General features: G+C 30.2%; 2 protein-coding genes across 2 annotated transcripts; both read left to right on the top strand.

Moving 5' to 3' along the window:
• The first annotated feature begins 1956 nt into the window (after nt 1-1956).
• Nucleotides 1957-3104, top strand: LOC109337119. The gene is made up of 2 exons (XM_019574012.1): nt 1957-2175; nt 2380-3104. Exons 1-2 carry the CDS (start codon nt 2036-2038, stop codon nt 2912-2914), a joined length of 675 nt encoding a protein of 224 aa, XP_019429557.1. The 5' UTR covers nt 1957-2035; the 3' UTR covers nt 2915-3104.
• Nucleotides 3105-14301: 11197 nt separating this feature from the next.
• Nucleotides 14302-18368, top strand: LOC109337118 (protein NRT1/ PTR FAMILY 7.1-like). Its single transcript, XM_019574011.1, has 6 exons — nt 14302-14569; nt 15746-15805; nt 16008-16113; nt 16246-16463; nt 16580-17139; nt 17288-18368. Exons 2-6 carry the CDS (start codon nt 15746-15748, stop codon nt 18153-18155), a joined length of 1812 nt encoding a protein of 603 aa, XP_019429556.1. The 5' UTR covers nt 14302-14569; the 3' UTR covers nt 18156-18368.
• Nucleotides 18369-18685: the final 317 nt, after the last annotated feature.

Here is an 18685-nt window from a genome sequence, read left to right as displayed (position 1 = left end):
GTTTAGGAGAATCTAGCATTGCTCTATCTATTATAAAACTATTTTATCTTTGGCAATTGGGCGTTAGCATTGACTTAAAATTATGTTCTCATGATAAAATGAAATTTTATGACAACTTGAAGGAGTATTTAACTTCGTCATCTCCATTATTACGATATTAAAAGACTTTTTAGGTACATCATGAGTGGCTCAATTATATAATTATAATATATATTGTAAAATTAAGAATTTGTCTGCTAACAAAATCCAACATAGTTTATAGATACATGAGTTTCATAAACATAATATTTAGAAGAGATGATATTTATTGTTGTGTTCTCTTTATGTGGAAAAGAATTAGTTTTTTATTGTCGTGCGGAATATAATCTCTTGGTGAATTCTTTAGATTTATTTGCAAAAAAATTGTTGCTTCTAAAAATTAGCATAAATTTATTTAAAATAATTTAATTATATTGGAACAAGATAAGAATACAGAAAGATGAAAGTAAAAGTTTGTTATCTTTTCCGATGGTGATTTCGCATACATAGAAACTGGACTCTCATGTCCGTAAGGAGACAATATAATAATTGAAGCAAAGAAAATTTTAGCGTTGACAAATATATGCTCATTACTCATTAGCATACGATAATTAAAGGATTTTTTCTTTCTTTACTTAACGTGTGTCAATACATGTTAAAGAAAGAAAGTTTTATAAAAAAGCTAAATATACACTTTTAAATAAAATAAATACATTACTTTTGGATAAAAAAGTAATCTTAATAAAAAAAACAAGGAAAATAATATATTCTCCTACTAATCATTATATTCACAAAAAATGACATATGTCATAAGATGATACTTTATTTATTAGTAATTTGTTTCCAAATAACATGTGTCACGTTCGTGTTGGTAGGGAAATTAGTAGAGGAATATAGTATGAAAATATGACATTATTCAAAAATAAATAAGCAAAAGAGAAATTTTATATTTTTAATTAAAATAATATATTTAAATTAAAATTTTAATAACTAAATATTTTCCTAATCTAGTGACGCATGAAATGATTCTCTTTGACAAAATGTGTTAAGTTAACAAGTGTCAATTAAATAAGGATAAAAAAAGTAAAGTTCTTCATTGTAAATCACAACTTTTAACATTTTTAAAATATGAAGTATATTGCTTTTCAAAGGGAAAGTATTTAAAATATTGAAAAGGGGTGGGAGTTTGATTTCATTACTTTAATTAATTTTATTTATCTCTGTTCAAAAGTATATTAATTGTTATTTCTGTATTTATATTTATTATTTTCTTGATTTACACAAGTATTATAAAAATAATAAATATAAAGAAAACTTTTATATTAGGGAAAACATAACAAATATCATATAGATAGATAGAATAATTATATTTATTAAAACCACATTTTTTATAATGAGATATAAGAGCAAAAATAATATTTTTTTATGCAATATTTTCATGCAACTATGAGTATAACTAAAAACAGTTCTCTTTAAATTCTTAAATAATGTACTTATGAAATTTATGTGTTAATTATAGATATATTTTTTGGTATTACTAATGATATTTTATTATCTTTTGGTAAGAAACTAATCCATTTTAGGTGCATGAGTGCCCATTAGACAAACAAATTGTTGGTTAATTATGTATGGATAATACATCATTTAATATTTTCTTTGTCAATCGTTAAAATAATTATGGGGAAAATGAACAAAATTAATTAAGTATCATCCGAAAAATGGTTTAATATAGAGTGCAACAAGTGGCAGTGCTCTCCATGACAAGTGTTTACTAAGTAAGAGACGTTTGGTGCAGAAATAACCAGTGAGGTTCTCATCTTTACCCCTTTTCCTTTTTCCTTTAATACTCAGCGTTGCAATTCTCCTTAAATATGCAAACCCTTTAAGATTCATTACTCTTTTACCTTCCTGATTTCACTATTTATAGGTCCTTCTTTTTTGTTGCAACACCTTTGTATAAAGATGAACATAACCATGATGATGAGTCCAAGTAGCAAAGTCATGTTTCATTTGGATTATGATAGGGGTTGACTTCAACCAATCTTCACTCTCATCCCTCCTCATTCATAACTTCTTTTTCCATATCCATATATACATCCATTCCTACATATATATTTGCTTCATCCTTTTATTCCCAGATTCTTATAAGAGAGCGAGGTATGCTGTGATTTGAGTTTTTTTCCCATACTATCTTTTTAATTTTATATATATACACCTCAAATATTAGGATTCATCATTAGGGTTCACAATCGCAATTGAGATAACAAAGTTGTGGTAACACAATCGTGACCACAACTGCAATTTCTTATAATTGTTTGAATTCCAGTATAAACAACACAAGTATAGTTATTGTGATCATAGTCAGAATTTAAAAGGTGGAATGAAAGGAGCAAAGGAGAAGAAAAGCCTGATAACGAAAACATGGGAGAGATGCAAATCCATTGGAGGAGGACAAAAGTCAAATATTGGTGATAATCATCACTCTCTCATGACTACCACTACAACATGGAGGAGCAGATCATGTCCTAACATTGATTCCAAACTGAAAGAAGAAAAGGAAAATAGTGAGAATAAGAAAGGAAGGGTTGCTCCTGAAGGTTGCTTCTCTGTCTATGTTGGTCCACAAATGCAAAGGTTTAATATCAAAGCTGAGTATGCAAACCACCCTTTGTTCAAGATTTTGTTGGAAGAAGCAGAATCAGAATATGGTTATAATAGTCAAGGCCCATTAGCACTTCCTTGCAAAGTTGAAATCTTTTACAAGGTGTTGGCTGAAATGTATGAAGAAGGAGATAATGAAGAAACTCGACAAGGTTGTGCTGCTTTTAGGAAACGTTCTTCTCGGTCTTATCAACTTCTTAGCCCTTCAACAATGGCTGCCATAAATCACTCTTAGATAAAAGTAAAGTTTAATAAATGTTATTCCAAATTGCATGTATGTGTCCTTGGCTTGGATGTGAAATTATGATTTATCATGGACGTAGTAGGTTTTGTAAATTGGATCAAATATTTCATAAGTGAATGTATGTAGTATAAGGTAAGTGAATAAAGGTGCATAAAAAATAAAAAAATAAAGTATATCCATCTTAAATTATTAATGGCTAAGATTTTAATACTGAATTAACTTAAATATATTCTTAATTAAAAATATTACATTAGATCTTTCTCTCTCCATACATAAGTTGTGGTGTGTAATGTAATCATCAATTGGTCATCTTTTCTCCTTTTTGGTATTTTCTTTCTTCTTATTTTTTTTAAATACAATGTATGATGTTCTGTCTTTCTCTAATTTTGAAGTTTTTCCAACTTGTTTATCTTGTGAGAAAGTAAAGATAAAAATAAGTGGGTACATGGCATAGGTATATGTTGGTTTTGGGAGTTATAAGACTAATGGTTAAGGTGAAGAAGTTTAAGGAATGAAGTGAAAGAGATTGTGGGTTTGGGTTTCATTTATGATAAATTTAAAATAAAAAAATTCATAGGGTGGTTTGATGGTTAGGAATGAAGTGAAAGAAATTGAGAGTTTGAGTCTCGTCCACAACAAATATTAACAATTACCCGATAAAAAATGTTATATGTTTGATTTAAGTTGAAGGGGTGACCTATAGTGTGTTTAACTTAAAAGGAGAGAAAGATTTTACTAGAGAAGGGAGAAAAGGAAAGTGAAAGAATTAAAGCACAAAAATTTAGAAGAAAAAAGAAGGAAAATAATATTTATTTTTCTTTATCTCTCTCTTTGTTTTGTTGTTTTGTGGAAGATGAGTTAAAAGGAAAAGATTAAAAACCTATTAGTCACTTTCCTTTCTCTTCTCATCAAAATATTGAACCAAACAATGAAGTTTAATTAAAATTCTCCCTACCTCTCCTCTCCGGTTACATCGAACCAAAACATAGTGTTATATACATGTCATCTTATGTTTGAATTCATATGTAGGAAATAAATATTAGTGTAAGGGAGCATGTAAGCGTTTGGTAGGAGTTAATCTCACGTCTATGGATAATATAGAAGAAGAAGAAAAATGAGGTGACGGCTGCCATTGAATAAACTTCATAGTTCATACAAATAAATATGTGTAGCTCATGTAATGACAATATGATATCCATTAAATATCTTTGTTATCTAAGCTCGGTGGCCAATTTGTGATGCCATAGGCTATTTTATATTAGGTCAAATCAATTAATTATTTAAACCTAATGGGAGGAGCTGGACAAAAGTTTGTATAATTTTATTTTTAATGAAGGAATATAAGAAAAAGGTTTAATAGAATGAGTAAGGGATATATGTGGGGAGCACTTACGGGTTTAAAACTTATGTAATCATGATTTATGTTATGTGTTTCATTAACTGGTTGAATATAGGAGACATGGTGTGCATATTTTTTAGGGAATGTTAAAAGTTGTTCTAAGAACATTGTATAAAAAGCAAAAGAAAAGGAAAATTTGTCTTCAAAACAATGTTATCACATTTCCATAAGTGTTGAGCTTAGTTTTTCAATATAAATTCATTTTTTTATATTTCTTAAATGATGTCCTAAAGATACCTATTCACACAATTTATCATTTTCCCGTGATCTATGCCCTATGATACCTTTTTAGTTATCCAAAATGGAAAAAATTGTATTTAAAATCGATGTATTTATTAAATTCATGTACATTAATAAATATGTTGGAGTAAAAAAGTAAGTAATTGGATAAGAATCAGGAACGTTTTCCCAAACCGCAACATTTTTGAATTTCCTACAAACAAAAAAAAGTGAGTTAGTACAAGTTTCCAAATAAATAATTGACATCTCCCAGAAACATTCCAAAGGCAAGTTGATTATATGTGAACTAGACTTAATGGATCTATAGACTGAAACGATTTGAGTAGAGTGGGTAGCTTACCTAATCAAAGTATTTTGACTAATTAATTTTATCTTTTTTGAGCAATACGAAATAATGAGTGAGCATGTCTGACCTTTCATTTTGATTACTGGTAATTGACTATGAATATAGGTTACAAATAAAGAGAATAGTATATTTTCATGACAAAACTGTGTGCTTGACTTATTATCTTTAATCTCTTTTTCTTTTTCTATGCAAAATAATAGATGGGTACTTGCCAATATTTAATTGATGAACTAAGAACAATTGAGAAATTAGCCTATAACATATCATGATAGAAGACAGAGAATCCATACATCATTGGACAAAAACAAAAGGATGAAATCCTACAATTGATAAAAACCAAGATCACTGTCTAATTTGAATTTAAGTCCATAACGTTATTTCCTTTTTATTTCTAATTGCATCAGAATACCAGAAAGTAAGTGTAGAATTATTTGTCAATGTTATAATACTTAACATGTTGTAGCTTAAACCTGACCTATTTGATTGTTTAAGATATTTTTTTAGGCTTAATATATTTTTTAATAAGTTTGAGTCTAACCTATTTATATTAAATAAACTTTTTAGAAGCTTAAATCTTAGTTGTTTATTAAAAAGATATGGCCTCACTTAATCGGTCATAGATCATATAGTAAGCACCTGATAAATGGCTTAGTCTGTTTTCATTCTTAGTTATGATTAAAGGTGAAAATAAGTTAAGTAAGACATTGGCCGTAACAGGTTCAGGTTCAATCTTTAACAGATTGTAGCTTAAACCTAACATATTTAATTATTTAATATTTTATTTACAAACTTATATTAGATTTGTTAGCCTATTTAAAAATATATTTTAAAGTAAGAGATTTAAAATGGTAATTGGTTATTAAATAGACTAATAAGCTTGCCTTAAAATTGACAAATCTAAAAGCCCAATGTCAAATTGTTAATAGGACTTACATATTTTTATTTTTTATTTTTATCTATTATATAAAATAATTAATATAAATATATAGTAAAATTAAGTAAGTCAGGCTTAATATAGTTTATAAGAAACACCACCCTAACCTATTTATTTCAAATAACCTTTTTATTAAAAAAATGTTTATTCTGATGACCTGGAGAAAATATTAGCCTTCTAATAGAGGGTGTGTAGCATGTTTCTCAGCTTAGTTATGATGAGTATAATTGCAAGTTGTGTGTATGGCAAGCCCACTAGTTAACATTGAGGGAGGAACAAAAGTCTTTGACATTTCTTTTTGTCCTTTTACTACCAACTTCTAGGATATTCCATGAGAGGGTTTTATATATGGTCAATGTATTCAATCATTACAATTAAAACTAAATGATAAAGGTTACTACCACTTGATCACAACATTATGTCGCCTAATGATGATAAAGATATTTTGAAACTTCCATCCCTTCTAAACATTCTCCTTTGTCTCATGCACTAAAACAATTTGCCTCTTATCTTTGGATTCATTTTAAACTTGAACTACATGCATAGACATATGTGATTTTTGGCTAAATTATTTTTATTGTTAGGTATTTTGTTGGTACTTGGTAATGACTTTTGGGACTATATATTATATATATATCAATTTACTTTTTTCAATAATAATTTTTTTCTCATTTGTAATAAATGATATAGCAGGGTGGTTATAGAAAATTTGGTTGAATGTGGGGAGGGCTTGGTCAAAGTTTATTCATATTGGTTGACTTTGTAACATTGATGGCCCTTTGAGACATTGCCATAACGAATGTAGATCAAGTATCCCACCATTTACCTCTTATTGTATCTCAATTCAATTGAAAGTTGTTAGATACTTCAAAATAAAAAACATAAAAACCAAAAATAGTTTTTTATGTTATTTTTTGGGATTTAATTGACTTGGGACATGAGAACATGAATATTTGGGGATAGATAATCTTGATTCCACCCTTTTGCCACATAAAGAAAAAACAAAATTTTAAAAAAGTAAAATTTAACAATCTAATTGATTCAGAGTAGAGAATAAGACAGTTTTAGGCACAAATAATATATGTTTTTTTGTTAGTTGATTATGAAAGGAGATTGAAATTGTTGAAATTAAAGTATTCATATTCCCTCATACTAGCACGTGCGTCATCTACCAAGTCTAAGTCTTTTGTAGCACAAAAACGATATTAAATGAGTTACAATTTTATTCAGTTACAACAACCGACTTTTTTTTTAAGTTCACCAATAACCAATAACCATGTGTGTGTTATTATGAATCAAATATTTATTTCCTTCATTTTCCAAAGTTGGAATAATTGTTGGATAATCATCGTCACAAGTCACGACAACCTATGGTTGAACTTTTCATACAAAAATAGATAGTGACATGACCGGTGACCCTAGTTGCCATAAATAGAATATGACGCGTAAACCTTCATACATGAATTTTTCCAATGCACTATTATTACCTCTAAAATTTGTCAACCACTAATTTGTTCAACAACAAATAAAACCCCTTGTGTATCATCCTATATCAGCTTTGAAAGTGTTGGTATCACCTTTACCCATTTTATGTCATCGATTTTTAATTCATTTGTTGCCTGTTACAAAACACCACAATTGAATTTGTAGTGGCATTTCACTAATCAATATGGCTTCACTTTCTGTAGAGCAAGGTCATGTAATGAACTCTAGCATGAGAAAATTTCACTTGTCAACAACCACCATGTTAGTCTTTGATATATGTAATGTCCTTTTATGCACCGAAATCTATCGCCAAATCTAGTTCCATTAGCTGGAAAATTCACTGTTAACCCAAAAGGACTATCTGAGCTTCAATGAATTGTTGCCCTATATAAATAGGATCAATCTTTGATATAGCAATGAAGTATTGGTTTATGTTTATCAACAATATGTATGTTTAAGAGGGGCTTTGAATTGTTATTATTGATCTCATGGATCTTGTTGAACAAACCATCTTGTTTGGAGATAAACATACAAAATGCATTCCAACTTCCAAGCTCGGAATTGTAATATTCTACTTGTCCATATATCAAGTGGCATTTGGTTATAGAGGGCATCAACCTACCTAAGCAATCTTTGGTGCAGTTCAATTTAATGAGTCAAATAAGAACTAAAAGAACTCAAGAAAAGCTTTCCTCTATTTTTTTCAACTTTGCTCTCAATGTTGGATCTTTGTTCTCCAACATAATATTAGTCTATTTTGAGGACACTGGGAAGTGGATATTAGGTTTTGATATATCACTTGCGTCTTCTATTATTGCTTTGATTTCATTCTTATCATGAATATCCCAATTCATTATTTGCATGAACTTAGAAAATTTGACAATGTTGCCTAGGTTAACTATAAATTTGGGGTGGGAAGATGAACCCAAAAGAATTAAAAAGACAAAATGGGAACCCCTCTATCCTTGGTATGTATTATATTTGAAGTTCATCATTATTGCATGTGATTGCATTATTCGTTCAATCAAGTAGCCTGTGGTTGTAGACCATTATCAGAAATAAAAGAAGATTTTCATGAATTGAGAGCAATTTTTAACAAAATCTCGTCTTTGTATATAGAAAGAAAATGTGTTTGCATCCATAAATAAATATTAGATATGTATTATATATCATCACCTTTGAGTGTAACTTAAATAAATGAGACGGGTGGGAAATGAGGTAGTGTAATAAAAATAAAATATAAAATGACGCAGTGTAATATATATATCATTACCTTGAGGCTTTTATCACCTACTTAGTAAGTAGTATATTTTAGTTTCTATATTATGTATTACTTATTAAATGTCATGTGTATTTCAGAGTCCCATTATATCTTTGCTAAATCATATTTCATGTTATGGTTCAATAATTTCAACACGTGTTCTTTCATTTTTTTTTGTTATACATTGTGATAGTAAATATTGCTCATTGTATTATTATAGGATCTGCTATTTTGAAATATTGAGATTTGTTTTCACTAACTTGATGGGTGCCTTAATTAAGTAGTAGCTTATTATACATCAAAGTATGACATCTTTCAAATGGAATCAGCAATTATCACGCCTTTGCCTATCAATTCCAACCTCATAATCTGAACCCATTTTGCTCCTAGCTCTGTCCTTGTTATAAGAGATTAGTCTATAAACCCCTTCTTTTTTCTCTAAGCCTTTGCTTAGCTAGCTATTTTTAATGCTCAACATCAATCATTCAACAACCCTGGAACCCTACTCCTCAACGTTTTTAAGTTTGTCTCTTAGTTGCAATGTCAGAGAATAAGGTTTTGACTGTGGCTGATATTTACAAGATACAGTGAGCATAAGGAAGACTAAAACTAAAACTAAAACAAAAACTAACTCCTACAAACTCACCCACAATTCCTAACTAATAGGACAACTAAACAAAGTAAAATAACCAACTATTAGCAACTTCAACACTCTCCCTTGAACTGAATGTTCATAAACAATTAGTTTATTTCTTCAATGGAACACATGTCAAGTAGTGCTCTTAACTTCATAAAAGATTTGCCTTCAATGGTTTTGTTAAAATATCTGCAATTTGCTCATCACTTCTACAGTAGCAAAGGTTCACAACTTCCTCTTTAGTGAGATCACGAAGAAAATGAAACCTCACATCAATGTGTTTGCTTCTTCCATGCAAAATTGGATTTTTTGACAATTTAATAGTTGAAATGTTGTCACAAAACAAAATAATAGGACCTTGTTGTGTATAGTTTATCTCTTCCAAAATTCTTCTAAGCCAAATATCTTGACAAGCACATGATACAACGGCTATAAATTCTGCTTCAGTTGTGGATAAAGTGACAACAAATTGCTTTCTTGAAGACCATGAGATTGCATCACCACTTAAGACAAAAACATATCTGAATGTACTTTTGCGATCATCTAAATTCCCAGCATAATCATTGTCACTGAAACCAACTAGCTCTTTTTCCTCACCCTTTTTATAGAAGATGTCATAATTGATGGTTCCTTTCAAGTAGCGAAGTATCTTTTTAACTGCTTGATGATGAAGTTCAATTGGTGCTTCCATAAACTTGCTAATGACGCCATGTACATCAAACTTCCAATTTCATCTTCCACAAGTTCAAGAGCCACTGATTTTCCTTTATCGTTGTCTTCCCAATTTCACTTGTTGTTTTCATCGAAAACCACATCTTTAGAGATATGAATCTTCTTAGTGAAAGGATTGTAAAGACGGTAGGCCTTAGATTCTTCACTAACACCAAGCAGTATACACTTCTCTCCCTTATTGTCAAGTTTCTTTCTCTTTGGGTCAGAAGCCACGCAGCCAAATATTCTAAAGTGATCAATAGATGGTTTTTTACCAGACCAAGCTTCTTCTGGTGTCATATTCTTCATCGAAAATGTTGGACTTTGATTAAGAATATGAACACTCCAATTAACTACCTTTGGCCAAAAAGACTGGTACTTTCTTGTTTGCCAGTAGACTTCTAACCATATTCATGATGGTTCTGTTATTCCTCTCTAACACACCATTTTGATGTGGTGTGTATGTTGTAGTAAGTTGCCTCTTGATTCCATTACTTTCACATACAACTTCAAACTCATTAGATGTGTATTCTCGCCCACAATCTGTCTGAAAGCATTGAATGTAATTCTAGTCTCCTTTCCAACTCTTGCTTTGAATCTCCTAAACACATCAATGGCTTCATATTTTTCTTTTAGAAAATACACCCATGTTTTCCTACTAAAATCATCAATGAAAGTTATGAAGTACCTTTTATATTTGTTAGAGGGTGGACTCATAAGGCCACATATGTCTGAATGCACCATTGTAAAATTTGACTAGCTCTCCAGGTGGAAATGATTTTCTATGTTGCTTTACAATTACACACTCTTCACATATATGAGATGGGGTTTCAATTTGAGGAAGTCATTTGACCATTTTCTTTTGTTGCAAGGTTCTGAGTCCATTGAAGTTTAAATGTCCAAACCTATAATGCCACGACCATGAGGAATCCAAAATAGATGATTTGAGACATGTTAGATCTTCAACAACTTCTGTTTTGAGTTGGAACATCCAATTTCTGGACATTTTAACAGAAACAACTAGTCCCCCCTTTGGACCATAAATTTGGCAACTCCCATTTTGGATTACAATTGCACAACTTGTTTCTTGCAATTGTTCTAGGTTGATTCATTGCTTAAGAACAACTCGATCAATTGTTTAATATAAGTAATTCTTTGCTTTCATATCCTTCAACTTTAAGTCATTTCTTGCCTTTAATTGTGCTTCAGTCAAGATTGATTCATCATCCCTTACTTTTGGAATTCCATCTTCAATCAACCCCCAATATTCTTTTGATCTCAAAAAATTCTCCATCAACATACTCCAATTATCATAATGACCATCAAGCCTTGGAATTGATGCTTGCACAAAACCGTTGCTGCTCCCTTTAGACGTCATTGCCAATGTTTATAGAAGACTGCTGGTTCAAGTAATCAGGCCCCTTTCGAGGCTCTGATACCAAATGTTAAGTATGAGAGAAAAATAAAATAATTTAGGGACTGGAGACTCTGCTCTTTAAAAATCCTTACACTACAACTTCCATTCATAAAAGACTAAAACTACCAACATAGAAGGAAGACTAAAACAAAAACTAACTCCTAAAAACTGACCCACAATTCCTAATTAATAGGACAACTAAACAAAGTAAAATAACCAACTATTCAACAACTTCAACATATATGATGTTAGTTCTTTAGTTTTATGTTTTCTTTCCCAACTAATAATATAAATTCACTTTTCTTATTTCATCAAAGTTGTACTTAACTCATAAATGATTGAGAATTTTTCAAACATGAATGTTTAATAACATCAATAATAAAACCTTAAAATTGACATCTCAAATAAATCTTCTATTACTTGTATTGAAATATGTTGGGTAAATCTTCTATTACTTGCAACAAAATCTCTAAATTAGTATTCATTGCTATACATCACAAAAAATAAACATTGGATGCATTGCATGCACATTGGATGCATTGCATGCACATTGGACGCATTGGATGCACATTTAAAAAAAGAATATACATGTTCTTATTGTTGTAATTTAATTTTTGAATAATATACATTGAAAACAGAAAACCAAGCACTAGCAGCACTAGCTTTCTTTGGAGTTGGAGTGAACTTGCTCATGAATTTTTTTTGTAGACCTTCTTGTGAAGAGACTGTCAAGGAGTTTATAGCTATAGTATGGCAGTTTGAAGTTTGTGCATATATACAATGTTATTAATTATTAATATTGTATTCATTGTTAAATCGGTTAAGATACTAGTATAGTGATATAATGGTTCAACTGATGGTTCACTAATTAAAATGTATACCAGCTAGATTAGATAAACAATATAATATATTAACATTAATGTTTGAAAAATCAATAAACAACCGATAATATTTTATTTTCATTAAAAAAATAATTTTAAATAAAAACCGGCCGGTATGACCTGTGTAGTTTAATTTAAAATCGACCGGTATGGCCGGTATAGTTTAAATGAAAATCGGTCGATATGATTGATTTTGACCGGTATAATTGCATAATTGGTATAATTATTGTACCGTACTGGTATTGTGACGATTCATCGTTTACCAGTTGAACTGGCTGGCACGAACCGGTTTTTACAATGCTTATATGTGTGATTGGTTAAGGAAAGAAAAGTATGGAAGAGTTTATATTATAATTATATTTTGTTAAATAGTTTTGGATATGAATCTTTTTTGTAGTATCTCTTTGACAAAAGGATACATAATTGTATGATATTTAATTTTTATATATGTACATACTTTTAGTATATTCCCTATATACTGAATGTGATGATTGATATAAAAAAGTGTATGATAAAATAATTTTGTGTAATGTGATGGCAAAATTATACTTAATTAAATTGCTTAATTATTAAATAAATGTTACATTTTGATAATAAAAAAATGTATTGTATGACAAAGATTTTATGTTATTGTATATAGGGACCATGCACATTAACCATAGTTTTTATGTTATGATTGATATAGACCATGGTCTTTAGTAGTTTTGACAATGAATCAAATCAATTTAGTATTCGTTCAAAACTTGATTTACTATTTAGTTCGAGAAACTTAGTTTATGAACTAAATGAGTCGAATTTGAGTTAGAATTTAAGATTGTTAAATAAACAAGCTGAACTTAAATTGGATATAGTTTGAGTTCATGAGTTGGTTCGATATATATATATAAACTAATTTTTATGCTTATTATGATTCTTGCATTATTTTTTATATTTATTGTTATTATATATAAACAATGTTATATTTATATGTATAAACAATATTTCTTTAAAAATAATTAATTATTTGAGTTAATAAATCAATTCAAACTGAGCCGAAGAGTTCGTGAACTTTAGTCAAGCTGAATTCGAGCTAAAAAAATAATTTGTATGGAACTCGAGTCGTATTTCGAGCTGAACCGAGCTAAACTCTAGTTCGACTCATTTCCAACTCTAGTCTCTAGCCATGGTTACAAGATCATACTAAATGACAAAAGACAATGATTTTAACTTTTTCATATTGACAACGGCTTTAATGGCATTAATGATGATAGATGCCTATGATATATATTAGACAATAGTTTTTTTTTTTTAAATTGTTGTCGAAAGCCAAAAACACAATCTACGCCTTAGACTATTACAGTTTTAAAAATATTGCATATGATAAAGAGAACGATTTTTCTGAATTTGATAATGATTTGAAGCCATTTTTGTAAATAAAAAATGTCATATTAAACCTATCATATTTACTCATCAAACTCTTAATTGCAATGTGGTTAATAAACTATCCTTTCATGTCTATCTCTATTCATTATATGAGCTTAGTTTCTTTCTTCTTCTTTTTTTACGTAATTGCTAACTGAATTAATCTCTGACTTTTAATCAAGACATGTGTAAATCTAGTCATAAACCCATAAAAAATTAGTAATTAAATCTAGAAAAAAGCTCACCTGGAAAATAAAAGTTACACGTGACATGCATAACTAAGTCAGTAAGTAGTTACAGTTATGGGAAATACTAAGAAGACCATTTCAAGAGACTCCTATTTTCACTCAAACTCATTCAAATTCATTTCATTTTTCCTAACTTTAAGTATATATTATCTTAACATTGAAGCTCATATCTTAGCCATTCATTACTAATCTAATCACTGATCACTCTCCTAACCTTACTAGAACATTCAATAAGATCCGTGTCTATCGTTGTTTGAGGAGTATTACAAGGATTGTTTGTTACACATTGTTACCAATATAATATAAGCTTGATTCTTGTCATCAAATAGTTACTAACAAACAGTTATATATTAGTATCTTCTTTTGTTATATCTCTTCTGGGTCTCTATAAAGTTCACTTTTTTACATATTCCCTTAATATTTATTTACTAGTATTTGATGTTTCAGCTAAATAATAAGGTTAAGAGGGAGAGGAATTTGCATGCTAAGTTAAGTTAGATAAAGAGAAACTTTTAAATCTTCTTGTTGGTCTCAGAAAAGTTCCAAACATAAATGACAAAAAGTTTTAACCGTTCATCTTGGGGAATATTGGCGTTTGTAATTTCTGATTCTTGTTCTTCTCCGTCACCGGAATTTGACACAATCTCCACGGAGTTCTCAATATCTGTTACCAAGTTTCGAAAAAGGTACCTTACTTCACTTTATCATATTTTGTCATCAATAATGATATAAACTTTCACGTATTCTATTAATCATATTAATTACTAGGTATGTATCATGTTCATCTTAAAGAAAAATATAATAATATAAATAGTTAATTGATGTACATTGTGTGCAACTAAGACATTCATTTTCTTGTGCATGTGTGGGTGGGTGAGCTCAGTTTGCTTTAGGCCATTGTACTTGAATGCCATACAAGTATGTATGCATAGTTGTTTGTGTTGAAACATCATCCTTGTGAAGAAACCGATCAATTAGTTTAGTTTTTAAGTATTTTTATGAATGTTTTGTTTTCAGTAACTTTTTCAAGGTGAAAAGGTTCTTTATCTCCTTCATCTTCTCCTTTCAATTGTGATTGGTATATTTCTCATGTGGGTGCCATCTTTTTAAGAGTTTTATTGTATGTTTCTACTAAGAATAAAGGTTGTACATCAAACATTAAAGTAATGGCAAGTTGAGAAGAATTTTTGTTGCCCACTGATTTTCAACTACGTCACTTTCTATATATCCTTATGGATAATATGAAATTATGGCTACGTGAGTTTTAATGCAGTTGTTTTACATTTTACATGATAACGAAGTTCTTTTACACGATAACAAAGTTGTTTTAAAACTATACATGTTTATTTCCCTTTTGATGCTTATTACCATTAAATTATTATTTTTAACTATTGCCCATTTGCAATTTTTAATAGAATCATGTTTTTATATATAGAAACAAAAATGTTTGCTTCCATAAATAGATATTAGATACATATTATATATCATTACCTTTGAGTATAACTGAAATAATTGAGACTAATGAAAAATGACTTAGTGTCATCATCATCTTGGAGGCTATGATTCAACTCTGACCTTATTCTTTTATCATCTGCTTAGTAAGGGTTTTAGTTTCTTCATTACGTATTACTTGTTAAATGTGTATTTTACACACTCCCATTATATCTTTGCCTATATCATATTCCATGTTATAGTTCAATACTTTCAACATGTGTTCTTTAATTTTTTGTTATACATCATAATACTGAACATTACTCATTGTATTATTATACAATATGGTATTTTGAAATATTGACATATGTTTTCACTAGCTTCATGTGTGTCTTAACTAAGTAGTATCTTACTATACAAAAATGTTTCAGATGGAACCAACAATTGCCACTCCTTTGCCTATCGACTCCAATAATGTTGAAACAAATCAGGTTAGTCTTTTTTTAGTGGATGAGGTCATTAATGATGATAGAAAAACTTGTATGCAATGATTGATCGAGTTAAATGATGTATAGTAAGACAAATGAATGTTAAACAATATATTTTCTATGCATAAATCTTCAAAAGTGCATAGATATTACACTTTACACAAAATATATATAGTATGTTGTGATTTTATTAAATAAAAAACAGGTAATAAGAGAAAATGATAGCATCAAAGAACAGATAAGTGTTGGAAAAAAAGCAAGAGTGGATGAGAAGATTCTAGGAGGATGGGCAACTGCATTCATATTGCTAGGTAATAAAATCTCTCAATATGTATTCATTTCTAGACATAAAAAAGAATGCACACTGCATTGCATGCACATTAAAAAATAATATACATGTTATTATTGTCATATAATTTTTGAATAATGTACATTAAATACAGCAAATCAAGCACTAGCAACACTAGCTTTCTTTGGAGTTGGAGTGAACTTGGTTCTGTTCCTAACAAGAGTTCTTGGTCAAGACAGTGCTGATGCTGCTAATAATGTTAGCAAGTGGACTGGAACTGTTTACATATTCTCACTTATTGGAGCATTCCTTAGTGATTCTTATTGGGGTCGATTCATTACTTGCACCATCTTTCAACTCATTTTTGTTGTGGTATTTATCTTAATTCAATTATGTTCATTCAGCATTCACATTAGGATACCCTTTTATTGTGTCATATAAAAGGATCAATCTTTGATATAGCAATCAATTATATGCATGTTTAACAGGGTTTGGGATTGTTGTCATTGACCTCATGGATCTACTTAATCAAACCATCTGGTTGTGGAGATGAACATACAGAATGCATTCCAGCATCCAAACTGGGAATTGGGATATTTTACTTATCCATATATCTAGTGGCATTGGGTTATGGAGGGCATCAACCTACCTTAGCAACCTTTGGTGCAGATCAATTTGATGAGAAAAATAAAAAACAAAAGAACTCAAGAGAAGCTTTCTTCTGTTATTTCTACTTTGCCCTCAATGTTGGATCTTTGTTCTCCAACACTATATTAGTGTATTTTGAGGACACAGGGAAATGGACACTGGGCTTTGCTATATCATTAGCTTCTGCTATTATTGCTTTGATTTCATTCTTAGCAGGATATAGAAGATATAGATTTTGTGAGACATGTGGTAACCCTGTGATAAGGGTTGCTCAGGTATTTGTTGCTGTGGCTAAGAAGTGGAAGGTTCAGCCAGGCAAGCCAGAAGAACTTTATGAAGTTGAGGGTAAAAAATCTGCCATAAAAGGGAGTAGAAAGATTCTGCACAGTGAGGATTTTGGGTAAGTTATGACTTAGATGAAACTATAAGCACAAAAGTGATTTGTTTTCTTTTATGACATTCAGATGAAACTATTTTTACTCTTTTTCAATATTAAATTTGTGCAGCCATGTGAGAAATATATATGTCATTATTTTTTTGTTGTCCAGATACATGGACAAGGCTGCAACAATAATTAAGGAGGATGAAGTGAATGATCCAAAGAGTAAATGGAGGCTTTGCACTGTAACACAAGTTGAAGAAGCCAAATGTGTGATGAGAATGATACCAGTTTGGCTATGCACTATTATCTACTCAGTTGTGTTTACACAAATGGCTTCACTTTTTGTAGAGCAAGGTGATGTGATGAACTCCTACATAGGAAATTTTCGCTTGCCAGCCGCCACCATGTCAGTGTTTGATATATGCAGTGTCCTTTTATGCACCGGAATCTATCGCCAAGTCCTGGTTCCATTAGCAGGAAAACTTAGTGGTAATCCAAAAGGACTATCTGAGCTTCAAAGAATGGGAATTGGACTAATAATTGGAATGTTATCAATGTTTGCAGCTGGTGCAACAGAGTATCAAAGGCTGAGATATGTTAAACCTGGTGAGAAGACTAGTTCATTGAGCATATTTTGTCAAGTACCACAATATGTACTTGTTGGTGCATCAGAAGTTTTCATGTATGTTGGGCAATTGGAATTTTTTAATGGACAAGCACCAGATGGGATAAAGAGTTTTGGGAGTTCATTATGCATGGCTTCAATATCTCTTGGTAACTATGTAAGTAGTATGCTTGTAAGTATGGTGATGGGTATTACTGCAAAAGGTGAGAAGCCAGGGTGGATTCCTAATAACTTGAACATAGGACACATGGATAGGTTTTTCTATCTTCTTGCAGCACTAGCTGCTTTTGATTTTGTGTTATACTTATTTTGTGCGAGGTGGTACAAGAACATGGTTGTTGAAGACAGTGTTAAAGGAAGCCATGAGGATGATGAAGAAGAAGATGAAACAGATATTAATAAAGTTTGATTCAGAGTTTCAATTGTTATGAGCTTTTTTATTTTATTTTGTTCCTTTGTAGGCATTTGGTTCATCTTGGAAATTTCAATAAGGAGCTTCTAGCATATGACCATTTTAGGAGTGATAGAAAAAACATGACCAGCTCAATTGAGAGAACTTCTATATGTTGATGGGGTGATTGCTTTCTTGATGAAAGTGTAGTTTTTAGTTTTAACTAAACTTTAGTTTTGAGTTAGTTCTTCAATGTTGTTCACTCTTGTTAATAATGTTCTCAGTCCCAACATGATTGAAAGCTTTATAAATAAGTGAATGTATAATGATTTACTAATATGATTGATCATAATGAATTCAACCATTAATGGTTCAAATTAATGCAGCAAAGCACAATTCAATAACATCCATTTTGAATGAAAACCACATCTTGGGTAAGGACTACGGACTATTTACTTTAAATAAAATTGGACATATTGGATAATGGTATGAAATTATTTAGCAAACAGTTAAAATTAAAAAAGGGAACTTGAACGTGCAGAAAATAT

This window comes from Lupinus angustifolius, unplaced genomic scaffold (assembly GCF_001865875.1).
Source record: "Lupinus angustifolius cultivar Tanjil unplaced genomic scaffold, LupAngTanjil_v1.0 Scaffold_2_2, whole genome shotgun sequence".
Taxonomy (NCBI): Eukaryota; Viridiplantae; Streptophyta; class Magnoliopsida; order Fabales; family Fabaceae; genus Lupinus; species Lupinus angustifolius.
The sequence above is the reverse complement of the archived record's forward strand: the minus strand, read 5'-3'. Positions and strand labels throughout refer to the sequence as shown.

What these genes read in the sequence shown, in the direction of transcription:
- LOC109337119 (XM_019574012.1), top strand. Translation starts at nt 2,036, where the DNA reads ATGATAGGGGTTGACTTCAACCAATCTTCACTCTCATCCCTCCTCATT. An exon ending in GATTCTTATAAGAGAGCGAG is followed by an intron (nt 2,176 to 2,379) that starts GTATGCTGTGAT and finishes TTGTGATCATAG; the next exon opens with TCAGAATTTAAAAGGTGGAA.
- LOC109337118 (XM_019574011.1), top strand. Translation starts at nt 15,746, where the DNA reads ATGGAACCAACAATTGCCACTCCTTTGCCTATCGACTCCAATAATGTT. An exon ending in AACTGCATTCATATTGCTAG is followed by an intron (nt 16,114 to 16,245) that starts GTAATAAAATCT and finishes CATTAAATACAG; the next exon opens with CAAATCAAGCACTAGCAACA. An exon ending in CTGCACAGTGAGGATTTTGG is followed by an intron (nt 17,140 to 17,287) that starts GTAAGTTATGAC and finishes TTTGTTGTCCAG; the next exon opens with ATACATGGACAAGGCTGCAA.